Here is a 14,286-nt window from a genome sequence, read left to right as displayed (position 1 = left end):
AAATATATATAAATAAACATATAGAATGTAATTATATATGCAAAGTTTTACTCTAATAGTACCTCTATGCAACAAGAAAACTCTTGAAAATTTATTTCTTTGCTTGGTAAGGAAACCTCTCTTTCCACTTTGCATGATGGTAATTGGTTAAAGACATATATAACCTCTCTTCCCGTCCACCCCATGAATATAGCAAAGATATCTATAAATAGTTTTTTTTTTTTGCCTTATTTCTCAAAGTAATTATTTTTTAGTTAATAAATTAATAAATAAATATATTAAAATGAGCTATCTGAAATTATTTTCTAACAACTTCAACAGAGGCAGAACTTTGGCTCGCAGTTCGCTCACCCGTCCGCGGGTCCATTTCCGGCCGCCTGTGCACCTGCCATGTCAGTCTTCTGCTCTTTCACCACCATGCACCAGCGCGAGCTCAAGCTATAAACAGGAGATTGTTTATTTCTGTCTCCAGTGGATCGACTCCGTAGATTTCGTCTCTTCATCTACTTGAGATCAGAGGATCGCGTCTCTTGCACCTTCAATAACTTTTTGACGTTCGCGTCACTCATCTTCGGCTACCTGTCCCGCTATCTGTTCTCCCTTGTCCTGTCTCTTCTTGCCCTCCTCCCTTCTCCAATCCCTTTTGCCGCCACTCACTACTAAAATACGCGCTTTTATATCTAGTGTTGAAGAAATTGCAGATCTTTTTCTCATGTCGGCCTCGATTTCTGATTACTTTCTGATTCCGAGTGCCAGAGGTGGAGATTGCCGGCCTTCTTTCGCTCGTAACATTCCGACCAGATGGCGGTATCAGAAGCTCCGCTTTCCGATCGCAGCAACGGCTCCAAAGGAGGTTCTTTGCGTCGATTCCAAGGTTTTTTCATTGACCAATAACGTTTGTTAGGGTTTAAATTTCTTATCGATTTAACAAATTGAGCTTTTATACATACATTTTACGAAGGCTTGAACACCTGTATTTTGAGCGGTGAGCTATGTTTTTGAGCTGCATAGTTACATATTTTACTAAATTGCTGTATTTCGGCTGCTCACATTATTTTCTGTCATTCAATGGAAACAAATATTTTCTGTACAAAATTTCCTCTTTGTTGCATTTCATGTAGGTTTAATCTACAGGTATGCATTTATTTGCATTATGAATGCCTTGATCAAATTCCCGTTAGAAACTCCAACATTGATTAGTTCTTAGAAAAGTTCGTGTGTACTTCCATAAGATTTGTTTTGTTTTATGGGTTTAAGATGCTGGCTGTACCATGAGTCTTTTTTTTGTTTGGCTGCTTGGTTGTGGATTTTAGGTTAAGAATTTATTGGACAGTATAAAATGGGATGAGAAGGGGTTAGTGGTTGCCATTGCTCAGAATGTGGACACTGGAGCTGTTCTAATGCAGGGATTTGCAAACAGGGAAGCTCTTGAAGCTACCTTTTCGTCTCACAAGGCAACTTTCTACAGCCGGTCAAGGTCATCTTTGTGGACAAAAGGGGAGACTTCAAGCAATTACATTAATGTGCTTGACATTTTTCTTGACTGTGATCGTGATTCTGTAAGGCTCATCTGCTATTTAGCATTCTGTAGGATTTTTACTTCTTAGTAAATATAGACAGTTTATTGGTCATCATAGAATTCTCTTGCTTAGGTAATATATCTTGGGAAACCAGATGGCCCTACTTGTCACACTGGTTCAGAAACATGCTACTATACTTCTGTTTTTGATATATTGGAAGATTCACAGGTTTTGCTTCCTTCTCTTCATTCATAATATTCCTCTTGTGTGGTTGTATTACATTTTTCTTCTGTTTCTTGATAAGTACACTGTGACAGAAAAACAAGGAGCGGTTGGCATTAACAACATTGTATTCATTGGAAACTATAATTTCTGAACGAAAACAAGAATTTGAAACAGAGCAAAATAGGAAGCCCTCATGGACTAGGAAGCTTATGCATGATAATGAACTACTTTGTTCTAAGATCAGGTATATTTTTCTTCTTGCATGTTCAAATTACCATATTTTTAACGTGTCGATTTCTTAAAGGCGCAGTCTATTCCAGCCTGAGTAGAAGCATTAATTTAAAAATGCTTTAACTTCATATTGTGGTTTATGTGGGCAACATTAAATTACGTTCTCTTTGTTCTGTTAAATATCTGTGTTAGAGTGACTTACATTTATACAACCCGTCAATATGTAGCACCTTAAATGGACAATTCGGCACTTGCTCGCTTATTGTAGATGGTAAAGCTTGGACTCTGAACTTGCACCTCTAGCCATTAAGCATATCAATATCTTAATGTTGTCAATAATCAGCAAAGCGCAAGGATTTCTTCTCTCTTGTTGAAGAGAAGCTTTCTAGTTGGTTCAGTGCCGACTATCTAACCCCAACTCAAAGGCAGTGTCACATCACAATTCTATTAAGTTGTACTTCATAATTCTTGTTATTTTATCACTGTAATGACCATATATGCCATCATAATTCTACAAAGATGTCTAGGTAGTGAGGATCCTCTACTAAGAAACCGTTTTAGTATTTGCATACTGTATAAGGGTTTTCTATCTCTCTAAAGAATTAGAAATCATTGTAGTATCTGCATCATAATTCTACAAGGATGTCTAGGTGGTGAGATCCTCTATGAAGAAACCATTGTAGCATCTGCATCTTCTCAGTATTCTTGGTTTATCTTTAGGATAGCAGGTTTATGTACAGGTGGTCTGATCCTCTACTAATAAACCACTGTATCATCTGCATTTTGCATAAGGGGCATGCCTATATCTCCAAGGTCTTAGAATGCATCTTCCCGGTATTTCGGTATATGTTTCTGATTGAAGCCTGAAGGCTTTTCTTTACACTTATTGGATGTTGGCAAATTGTAAATTCATGTACAATGCAACTATTCAGGCTCACAGAGTTTTTAATAAAATAATTTAAAAATATATTATAAATTAAACATTATCAATCATTATCTCTACTCAACATATGGAACTGAGCCACTCATATGGAAGGAGTTGCTTATACTTCTGCATTTGAGAAGCTGGATTCAGTTTTTTATGTTGGTTTTTCTTAGCATATTCAAGGCTATGCCATACTATGCATAAATCAATCCATATGATCTCTCTAATTTATATCGATTGCTCTCTAGATTTACGAATATCAATAAACATATCATGCGGGTGAGTTGAAGCTCATTTCTTTAAACATATCATGCGGGTGAGTTGAAGCTCATTTCTTTTTTTTATGTTATCTTTATTTTGAGGGAGCTATTATAAAAATAAATTAGTGTATTAACAAATACATAATTATTTAAGAGTAAATATAAATAATATAATATTTATTATATTAAACTGTTGGAATCATAAGTTATGAACTTGTATTGAGAGTAGTTTCAAGAAATATAAAAGGCATCAAAGTTCCTCCTAATATTTCTTATTTTATGTGTTGTCTGCTTACACGAATTAAACTTGCTTGAAATATTAATGTATAAAATTATAAAAATTTTATGTTATAACTAAAAATTAGAGTAAATGCGGACCTGTCACCCTCTGTAAAAGATACGGTTTGATCTTTTAGAATTGCCCTCACATTTTTGTTCCATTGTTGTAGAAGACTCAACAATGACCCGGTTAGGAGAGTAGATGCATTAGATTTGGCTTATGCTAAGAAAGGTTAGACGTAAGAAGACTTAGAAAATATTAGAAATGACGTTTCTTTATTAGATTTAAATGAGAATTTAAGTTTTAACAGGGCATAATGGAGAAAAAAGATTCATGTAGCCGAACCCATATAGTGGGATAAAGGCTTGATGCTGTTGTTGTTGTTGTTGTAGAAGACTCAACAAAGAAAGGTGGTGTTGGATGAGAATGATAGTTAGGCTATGAATATAAATGGATAGTAGTAAGTAAATTGGCTTATAATGCGATGGTAGCGATGGGTATGAATAAAATGAGGTGGTCCGTGTAGAATTTAGGGAATGAAATGTGGACTATAATCTATTGGATAATGTGCTGGTGGTGTGGTATGCGTTGTGGCTATTGGGCCTATTGGTGATGTCCTCTCCCAATGATTGACCTTAGTGCTGAAGTAGTTTTTTTTTTGTTGGTCGAACATAGAGGTGATATATCTATGAGGAGGCTTATCGTCAACTCCAAATGCCAAATGCATTGAAACTAAGGAATTATCAATTTATATTATAAGATTATATAAAAATATATAAATATAAGAATAAACTATGATGCATGAATATCTATCATCATAATCTTTCGAGTTATTATCATTTGAATTCAAATTTTGTTCATTGCCCTCTTTGTTATCAGGATTTTCATTTGTAAAATTATTAAGATAGTTTTCAATATTATTTTCTTGTAAGTTAATTCTGAAGTCGCTATTAGTAGCAAATTATCTTAATTTTGATATTTCTTCTTCCTAATGAGTAAGCTGTATTATATTTTTATGTTCAAATTTTTATCTCAACTTATTCTTAATTATTATTGAATAATCCTGCTCATTCTACTAGAGTATTGTACGTAACATACAATTTATTTAATGGGCTACCGTGAAATGATCAAATTTCTCTCTCTCTCTCTCTCTCTCTCTCTCTCTCTCACACACACACACACACACACACACACTTATATATATATTATTTTGGTGATTCCACACAGATTATATACTTGTGTCTGGATTTAAAATATGATCAAACTAATCACAATTAACTAAGAATAATTTTTTTTCATTAACCCATGATATTACAACTATATTATTTCTTGTAGAACTATAATAGTCATTTTCATACTCTGTTGTATTCTTTTTAGTATAAACACCGCTACTATGTATTTTTCTTTATTCACATCATAAACTGATATGAAATCTGTATTCATTTACTTGAAAAATAGATCATATTCTCACTGTATTCCTTTGGCCCCGTGTTAGATCATGTAATTCTTGAATTTTAATTATATTTCTGAGTTTCTGAGATCATAAACCTAACATAGTAACATACAATATGAGAGTAAGTCATAATTTTGTAGTCTAATAAAATTATCTTTTTTGTTTGAAATAACCAGAGATTTAGAAAACTTACATACGACTTAAATCATTTTGAAAATTCATCTTCAATTATTTTATTAATGTCACTAGCATCACTGATTGTTAGCGAACCCCAAACAATTTGTGGTTTGATGATGTTTTAAGATGCAATTACATTAGCTACTACCTTATGAGTAATTCAAGTAAAACAATCAAATTTACTCCATGAAATATTAAACTTCTAGACAATTTAGGAGAAAATATAATGTTGCAGTCTTCATTTTTTTATCAGTCAAATATCTTGACACATATTTCTTGATGCCTCGGTATTTAAAAATTTGATAATGATAGTTGATATATTTTTTTATTATCAACATTTTCACGGTATCAAATTCTTGTTCTACTATTTTATATATAGACGTCAAAATAGTCACAACAGAAACGTGCAGTCTCATGTGGTATGTATTCTTTACAAATAAAGCATTTAGGATTGTTTTATTTATTATTTTTTATTTTATTTAAATATTTGCAATGTTATTCACAAATTAGCCTTATCAAATAAACAAATAATTTAAAGTAAAAATAAAATGTTGTACTATATGACTCTTAAATGGATATATACATCAGTACAGAACTGGATTACCAACTATTACCTCATATGATATGTATATTGGTAGGTGTTCCATTAAGTTCAAAAAGGCAGATGAAAATATTTTCTTTAATTTACATAATACATTTAGAATATTCAATTCATTTTGCAACTATACCTCTTCATTTAAACATGTAAAGCATAAATCATTAAAAAATATGGTCTATTCAATCAAATGATTCAATATTAGTTGTGGTAAAGCACTAAATGCAATATATAGTTAAAACCCTATAAGTATACGACAATGAAGACTCTTCATTCTAAATAAGATTTTGGATCTCATATGGTCACCTCTACTTAGATTTGATGTGTATCTATCTTGTGTTTTTAATTATTGAACTCATTCACACGCTGCTTTTCGTGGATCCAACATGATTGAATATGTAGCTCACCTCTTTCTTGAAAATGAAAATATATTATTTTGTAATACTCTTTTATATTTATTATTACTTTCAAATTAACTTTTATTTTGCCCTTTATATCCATCACACTATTAAATATATCAAAGATTTTCTTTTCAATATAAATCACCTCTAGATTGTTTTGGGTTAAATTTATCTTTTAATAAAGCAGATCTCAAAAATACTGATGTGGCTTATCCTAGTCCTGCGAATCATGTGAACGGCCACAGCATATTCCCTTACAACCTGCGAACTCCACTACTTACCTAGTTTTCACTTTATGCTTTTTACCGTTTTTATTTCCTGTCAATTGCCAGTTAGTGGCCAGCTCATCCCTCTCTTATAACTATTTTCCCTAGTAGTGCTTAGTGGTATATCTGTAGTGAAGAAGACGGATAGAGGTAGAAAAGATGAATACAAGTATTTGAAGCTTTCTCCTCCTCCTTCCTCTGTTATTCTCTTCCTCTTCTCCACTGTTCCTCTATTTCACTGTTCTATTTTCCTCTGTTCTCTGTGTTCTTTTGCAGGTTAGTAGCGGTTTCCACACCAACTGGTATCAGAGCTCGGTCTCGAGTATAATGGCGGAAGGAAGCAAGCGGCCGGCAGCCGAAGAAGATCGCAGCTTAGAGGCCATGTGGACAATGCAAACTAGCATTGTTCGTCAACTGGAAACTCTTACCGCGGAGTTTTTCAGATTTTCTACGGAGATGAAGACCGAGATTCGATCCCTGAGGACGAATCGACCACCACCGACGGTTGACAGACCAGTTGCGCCGGCAACCACACCGGCACTGCGTCCGCGTTTTGGCCGTCGCCTCCACGCGCCGATTCCACCTGTATCGGACTCTGACGAAGAAACAGATTGGCAACAACCATTGGAAGCATCGGACTCGGCGGAAGAGGATAGACAGAACTACTATGAACAACCCCGACGATATCCCGCACCCCCGCGGCAGCAAGGTGAATTTCGCATTAAGCTTGACATTCCTTTTTTTGACGGACGACTACACATCGAAGACTATTTGGATTGGGAACGATCCGTCGAAGCTTTCTTCGACTACATGGAGATAGCACCTGAAAAACAAGTCAAATACGTTGCCTGTCGTCTGAAAGGAGGGGCAGGAGCGTGGTGGATGCAGCTCTTACAGTCCAGAAGGCGCGAAGGAAAAGGAAACGTCACTAGTTGGTATCGAATGAAGCGGCTGTTGAGGGGACACTTCTTACCAACTGATTTTGAGCAAATGCTCTACCTCCAATACCAACATTGTGCACAAGGTACACGGACTGTAAGCGAATACACCGAGGAATTTTATAGGCTAAGTGCCCGAAATAACCTGAGTGAGTCCGAGACTCAGCTAGTCGCACGGTATATTGGAGGTTTGAAGGAAGCTATTCAGGATAAACTTGAGATGAATTCCGTTTGGACACTGTCACAAGCAGTGAATTATGCCCTTAAAGCTGAAATCCAGCTTAATCGGCATCCAAAAGGCAGTAGCAATCGACGCTTCATTGTGGAGTCCAGTGGGGATGTGAACAAACCCCACACTGCCAGTGGGAACAAACCGGTCGCTCCACAGACTAGTGGCGCGGGAATTTTGGGTGCAGAACCGAAGCCTCCGTTTGTCAACCGAGTGAGAACTCCGGGAAAGGATAACAATCCGTATGCTAGACCGACAACAATCAAATGTTATCGCTGCTTCCAGGTCGGACACAAGTCCAACGATTGTCCCAATCGCCAACAAGTTCAAGTGCTTGAAGGAGAATTGGAAGACGAACATCTTAATGCGGAGCTAGTAAATGAGCAAGACTTTGAGGACCTCCAAGCGGATGATGGTGAACCGGTAGCTTGTGTTCTGCAAAAGCTGTTAATTGCTCCCCGACAGGTCATAAAATCCCAGCGAAATTCCATTTTCCGCACTCGTTGCACAATCAATGGCAGCGTTTGCGATGTGTTGATCGACAGCGGGTGTACGGAGAACATTATCTCGAAGGCCGTAGTTCAAAAGCTACATCTCAAGACTACCCGCAATCCAAATCCTTATAAGATAAGCTGGGTAAAGAAGGGCGTCGAGATTGCGGTCTCGGACATGTGTAGAGTAACTTTTTCAATTGGAAAAAGCTATGTTTGTGAGGTCTTATGTGATGTACTGGAAATGGATATCTGTCATTTGATATTGGGCCGTCCATGGCAATTTGATGTGGGGGCTATACACGACGGGCGGGCGAACACTTATTCCTTTGAGTGGAAGCAACGTAAAATTCGCCTACTGCCACGCACAAGCAATGAGAATGACAGTGACAATGCCGAGAAGTCGGCCATGTATCTTGTGTCGGGACAGTCACTTATACACTCGTGGAAAGAATCAACACTGTTGATGGCTCTTGTGGCTTCAGCCGCTAGTCCTACAATGCCAACAGGTGAGTTACCTGTTGCCGTGAGTGATATCCTGAAGGAATATCAGGATGTTTGGCCTGCTGAATTGCCAAACGAGCTTCCCCCACTGCGAAATTTACAACACCAAATTGACTTCCAACCCGGCGCCAATCTACCGAACCTACCTCATTACAAGATGAGTCCCCGGGAACACTCTATTTTACAGAACATTGTTGATGAATTACTGCAGAAACAGTTAATCCAGCCTAGCCTAAGCCCCTGTGCAGTTCCGGCCTTACTCGTACCAAAGAAAGATGGGAGCTGGCGCATGTGCATTGACAGTCGAGCTGTCAACAAGATCACAGTTAAATACCGCTTCCCGGTCCCGCGCCTAGAGGACATGCTGGATAAATTAGCGGGTGCCACTCTTTTATCCAAATTGGACCTCAGAAGCGGTTATCACCAAATACGAATACGGCTCGGCGACGAATGGAAGACTGCCTTCAAAACCCGAGACGGCCTCTTCGAGTGGCGAGTTATGCCCTTTGGACTCTGCAATGCTCCAGCCACGTTCATGCGACTCATGAACGAAATCCTTAAAACCGCCCTCGGGAAGTACTGTGTCGTTTACTTTGATGATATTCTTGTTTATAGCAAATCTCTAGCTGATCACCGAGCTCACCTTTCTAACATTTTTGACATTCTGAGAGAGCACAAGCTCTACATAAATTTCCCGAAATGTGAATTTGCTACAGGAAAGGTTCATTTCCTCGGATTCATCATCTCCAACAGTGGCGTACATATGGATCCACAAAAGGTTCTGGCAATCACGGAATGGCCAATTCCGCAGTCGGCGACCGAAATCCGCAGCTTCATTGGCTTGGCCAATTTTTATCGCCGTTTTATCAAAGGTTTCAGCATTATAGTAGCCCCGCTCACCGACAGCCTCAAAGCCAAATCGTGGCAGTGGACACCGGACCAAGACAATAGCTTCAAAATCATCAAAATAGCCTTGACAACAGCTCCCGTCCTAGCTATTCCAGATTTTAACAAGCCATTCCACGTCGACACGGATGCCTCCGCCGTAGGAATTGGGGCTGTTTTATCACAAGAAGGCAGGCCCGTTGAGTTCTTTAGCGAGAAATTGAGCCCCTCGCGTCAGAATTGGTCCGCGTACGAACAAGAACTGTATGCAGTGGTGCGTGCGTTGAAGCAGTGGGAGCACTATCTCCTACACCAAGACTTCGTCCTTAGCAGCGACAATCATGCCGTCCAGTTCATCAACAGTCAAAAGACTATGAATAGGATGCACGCAAGATGGCTGACATTTCTACAAAGGTTTAGTTTTGTCCTTAAGCACAAATCCGGCGTGCAAAACCGCGTGGCCGACGCCCTTAGCCGCCGCACTGTTTTAGTGACCAAATTACAAGTTGATGCTCCCGGGATCCAATCATTGCAAGAACTGTACGCCACAGATCATGACTTCTCCGATGCGTGGGCTAAACTATCCAGCAAACCACCTGTACCGTTCCAAGACTACTCCCTTAGACATAGTTTCCTGTTTAAAGGAAACGTGCTCTGTGTCCCAGCTTCCTCTTGGAGAGAACACTTGATTAAGGAACTACATAGCGGAGGGCTAGCAGCGCACGTGGGCAAGACAAAGACATTAGAACAAGTGCGGAGCAGGTTCTACTGGCCTCATCTATACAGGGATGTTACTCGTTTTGTAGAGAGGTGCCCTATCTGTCAATTGTATAAAGGCAATACTCAGAACACCGGGCTCTACATGCCCTTACCCGTGCCAATTTCAATATGGGAAGACTTAAGTATGGATTTCATTTTGGGCTTACCGCGGACGAAGCATGGAGCAGATTCGATCATGGTCGTCGTCGACCGATTTTCAAAAATGGCCCACTTCTTAGCGTGCAAAAAGACGTTCGACGCTCTCAACGTCGCCATTCTCTTTTTTAAAGAAATTGTACGCCTACACGGTCTTCCACGTAGCATTACTTCCGACCGTGATGTAAAATTTGTTAGCCACTTCTGGCGGGAATTATGGAAGCGACTGCGAACGGAAATCAAATTGAGCTCCGCCTATCATCCGCAGACGGACGGCCAGACAGAGGTGGTCAACCGGACACTTGGCAACATGCTACGTTGCATTGCTCATGAACATCCGAAACAATGGGATGAATATTTGGGGCAGGCGGAGTTCGCTTACAACTCAATGACCAATAGGTCCACGGGACAGTGTCCGTTCAGCGTGGTTTACACTAAGTGCCCCAATCACATAGTTGATATATCGGTTCTTCCTCAATGCAAAAGTAAAGCTGCAGCAAATACCACAGAAAATTATTCCAAGATGCTTGAAGACATCAGGAACAAACTCACGGAGGCTAATGACTACTACAAACAAGAGGCCGACCTGCACCGCCGAGAGAAGATTTTCAATCCCGGGGACCTTGTCATGGTTCGCCTTCGCAAGGAACGTTTTCAACCCGGCACCTACTCAAAGCTTAGTCCCAAGAAGATTGGACCGGTCCCTATTCTTCGTCGTATTAACGACAATGCATACATCGTGGATCTTCCACCGACGTACCTCACACCATCTACTTTCAACGTATCTGATATCTTTGAGTACAAGCCTCCTGACACGGGTATGGTTCAATCTATTTCCTCAGGCGAGGAAATTTCCACCGCCGGGGAGACCTGATGTGGCTTATCCTAGTCCTGCGAATCATGTGAACGGCCACAGCATATTCTCTTACAACTTGCGAACTCCACTACCTACCTAGTTTTCACTTTATGCTTTTTACCGTTTTTATTTCCTGTCAATTGCCAGTTAGTGGCCAGCTCATCCCTCTCTTATAACTATTTTCCCTAGTAGTGCTTAGTGGTATATCTGTAGTGAAGAAGACGGATAGAGGTAGAAAAGATGAATACAAGTATTTGAAGCTTTCTCCTCCTCCTTCCTCTGTTATTCTCCTTCTCTTCTCCACTGTTCCTCTATTTCCCTGTTCTATTTTCCTCTGTTCTCTGTGTTCTTTTGCAGGTTAGTAGCGGTTTCCACACCAAATACCATTTTAGTCTAATTATGGTTAACCCCATAAACAAAAAGTTTGCAATCTAATAAATTAGTGCGTCAATAATTTTTGGTATTGTATTTATCTTTTACCATAATTGACGCCTAGTCGACCTTGGTGGTGACTTAAATTTCTCAACTCTATTCTTAAATAATGAATCTTTATTTTTTCTAATTGCATGATCACCTAACAATTAAATCAAGTATTTTTCTACTATATTTCATTGTGAATATTTTGAAAAATTTAATATAGTATGTGCTAGTTAATTTTCAGTGCTTCACTCTGATAAATACTGTACGTTAAAAAATCACCAACTGTCTGCATTAGTGCTGCTTTAATATGAGAATTTTATTTCCTTAGATATCATATGTGAGTATGACGAGCATAGTTGTTGAAGTTGTACCGTCAAGGATTTGTCTTGCAGGAATTTAGCCTTCATTTTAACTGTAGCTTGATTTTTCAGATTTCAATCAGTTTAAATTTTAGAAGAAAAAATTACTATAATCAAAATATTCAGTATTCTGAGAGCCTTTTTATTAATAAGAAAGCCTAAAAAAATTATCTTAGTCTTTTGTAACTTTAATTGGAGTGATTGATTGCCTGAATAAAGTAAAAGTAATAATAAAATCATATTTTTTTAATTATATATCTAGCTATTTACTCAGTATTTTTATCATAAATATTAATTAAAAATTAGAATTTTTAATTATCCAACGATTTGCTTAACATTTTCACCATTCTTATGCATATTAAAATATACATAATTTTAGTCAATGTGACATTAAGATAATTGATGGAATAGCATAAATAAGTTATCAAACAAGTTAGTGAATTATTAAATGAACATCTTATTTATTGTTTAGCAAGCTATTTATTGCATAGAAAATGAGCATAATTGAGACAAGTGGGTTAGTGTTCAAATTTATTCATTTATATATGTAGAGTTTAATTTCTTTTTTATATAACGAGTTTTATATGAATGAACATGAAATTGTTCATTACGTTAATTTATTTACAGAGCTAATTTTGATCTCAAAATGATGAAGTTTAGGATACATGCTGATTATAAAGTGCTGCGTTAGCTCCTATAAGTTTAATTAACACAAACATGGATATGAAACTTTTTTTAACTTAATTCTGCTTTGAGCGGTCACTATTATGTGCATGTTTTATGTTCCTTAGAGTAGTATGTTCTTATGTGTTGTTGCTGTTTGGTAGGAGGAAGGAGAAGGCGAGAAAGGGAATTTTAGGGTTTAGGGAGGCCTGTTCTTCCTGTGGTATTCTTTTAGGAGGTAACAGAAATGAAAGATGATGGCGCAATGAATTGGTCGACTGCATTGTTCTCCTTGAGTATGAATGCCTTTAATTGTGCTCTTATATTTTTTGAGCTACTTAATTGATTACGCATGCAACATGCATCCGTTGTTTGAAAAAACTGGATTAGAACTTCTTGTTTTGGAAAACTTGACTTGGAGTTTGATCACCGTTTAAGATGCAGTAGGTGCAGAAATTACGTAGGACTTGATTTATTTAACACCCAATCAAACAACCTTAAACAATCCGTAGATCTACTTGGAAGGTGAAGATTTTATCAAATCCTGAAGAAAGATAAGTAGGCCGTGGAAAGATTTCATCTTTGAAATGTTGCAGCAGAGATAAAGGTCATCCTTTCCATGCGTTCCTCGTTTGCCAGTGTCAAAATCAAAGATCAAGCTTGTTTCTTTCTTGAAATTTCACACTGAACCTGCTGGTGGAGAATGTAGGAACAAGTGAAATATGTGATTCAGATAGAATAAACGGATCTTGAACCATAGAATATCAGATCGTGTTCACATCCCCATTGAGCAAAACACAATGCTTGGCATCTCCGATGATGGACAGTACTAATCAATTTCTTATTCCATAAATCAGTCAGACTTATAATATGTGAGAACTCCTTACATATCTTAGCGACAGGCCATCATCTATCATCAAATTGCTTCATCAATGTCATGATCTTACTCTTCCTTTACATGTTTCCTTCGAACTCTACGTCATCTTTCCTTTCCCAAAAACATATTTCTCGCCTTATTTATTTCTGTTTTAGGGAGGAAGCTGAAGAACTTGCTCGAACACTGCTAGATGATGAAGATGGCTCTCGTAGCGCCTCAGAGATGGGAGATCTGCTTTACCATGCCATGGTACTTCTCAAACTAAAGGATGTGAGAATGGAAGATGTCTTAGAAGTCCTTCGGAAGAGATTTTCACAATCAGGGATTGAAGAGAAGAACAGCCGTTAGCTAAACTCTAATACTTTCTTGCTTCTGTTAAACTGATCCTTCAGATCCTTTCAACTGTCATGTTTTTGTTGATAAATCAATAGTTTCCAAGGTACATGTCTTTGGTTTTCATTTGTATGGTATTTTCCTAATTATAATACATGCTTTTAGAAATTTGTATGCCTGCATAAAACATTTAGTACGTGCATCATTCTTCGCTAACAGGAATGAAAACTATTTTTGGCTGTCAAAAGCTTCCAAATACTCAGCAATTGTTATTAAAATGTTTTGCGATGGTAGCAATTGTCGCAAAGCCTGTGATAAACAAATATTTTATGACCACTTTCAGGTGTCCATTACAAAGATAGAAACAAGGTAGAGGTTGTAAAGCCCTGTTACAACAAGATGTGAAATATCTTTAGTATGGGATTTATGGTTGCATTTCATATATATATATATATATATATATATATATATATATATATAGAG

At 37.8% G+C, this 14,286-nt stretch overlaps 1 protein-coding gene across 3 annotated transcripts; it reads left to right on the top strand.

Moving 5' to 3' along the window:
- The first annotated feature begins 313 nt into the window (after positions 1 to 313).
- On the top strand, positions 314 to 14,050 carry LOC110107840 (histidine biosynthesis bifunctional protein hisIE, chloroplastic). 3 transcript variants are annotated; one of them, XM_020838258.2, is made up of 6 exons: positions 314 to 874; positions 1,314 to 1,559; positions 1,653 to 1,748; positions 1,838 to 1,989; positions 12,758 to 12,889; positions 13,626 to 13,764. In XM_020838258.2, the coding sequence occupies exons 1-5, from the start codon at positions 713 to 715 to the stop codon at positions 12,849 to 12,851; spliced, it is 750 nt and encodes a 249-aa protein (XP_020693917.1). In that variant the 5' UTR covers positions 314 to 712; the 3' UTR covers positions 12,852 to 12,889; positions 13,626 to 13,764. The 3 variants fall into 3 exon arrangements, with proteins under 3 accessions (XP_020693917.1, XP_020693916.1, XP_028556576.1); XM_020838257.2 differs by lacking the exon at positions 12,758 to 12,889 and having other exon boundaries at positions 13,626 to 14,050; XM_028700743.1 differs by lacking the exons at positions 12,758 to 12,889; positions 13,626 to 13,764 and adding an exon at positions 2,204 to 3,149.
- The last annotated feature ends 236 nt before the right edge of the window (positions 14,051 to 14,286 follow it).

Source organism: Dendrobium catenatum, unplaced genomic scaffold, assembly GCF_001605985.2.
Source record: "Dendrobium catenatum unplaced genomic scaffold, ASM160598v2 fragScaff_scaffold_1583, whole genome shotgun sequence".
Taxonomy (NCBI): Eukaryota; Viridiplantae; Streptophyta; class Magnoliopsida; order Asparagales; family Orchidaceae; genus Dendrobium; species Dendrobium catenatum.
Note: the sequence above shows the minus strand (reverse complement) of the source record. Positions and strands in the feature narration are given on the sequence as shown.

Bases quoted from the DNA above. Each gene is read 5' to 3' on its own strand.
- LOC110107840 (XM_020838257.2), top strand. From the start codon at position 713: ATGTCGGCCTCGATTTCTGATTACTTTCTGATTCCGAGTGCCAGAGGT. The intron at 875-1,313 runs GTTTTTTCATTG...TGTGGATTTTAG, and splicing joins TTCTTTGCGTCGATTCCAAG to GTTAAGAATTTATTGGACAG. The intron at 1,990-13,625 runs GTATATTTTTCT...TTTCTGTTTTAG, and splicing joins CTACTTTGTTCTAAGATCAG to GGAGGAAGCTGAAGAACTTG.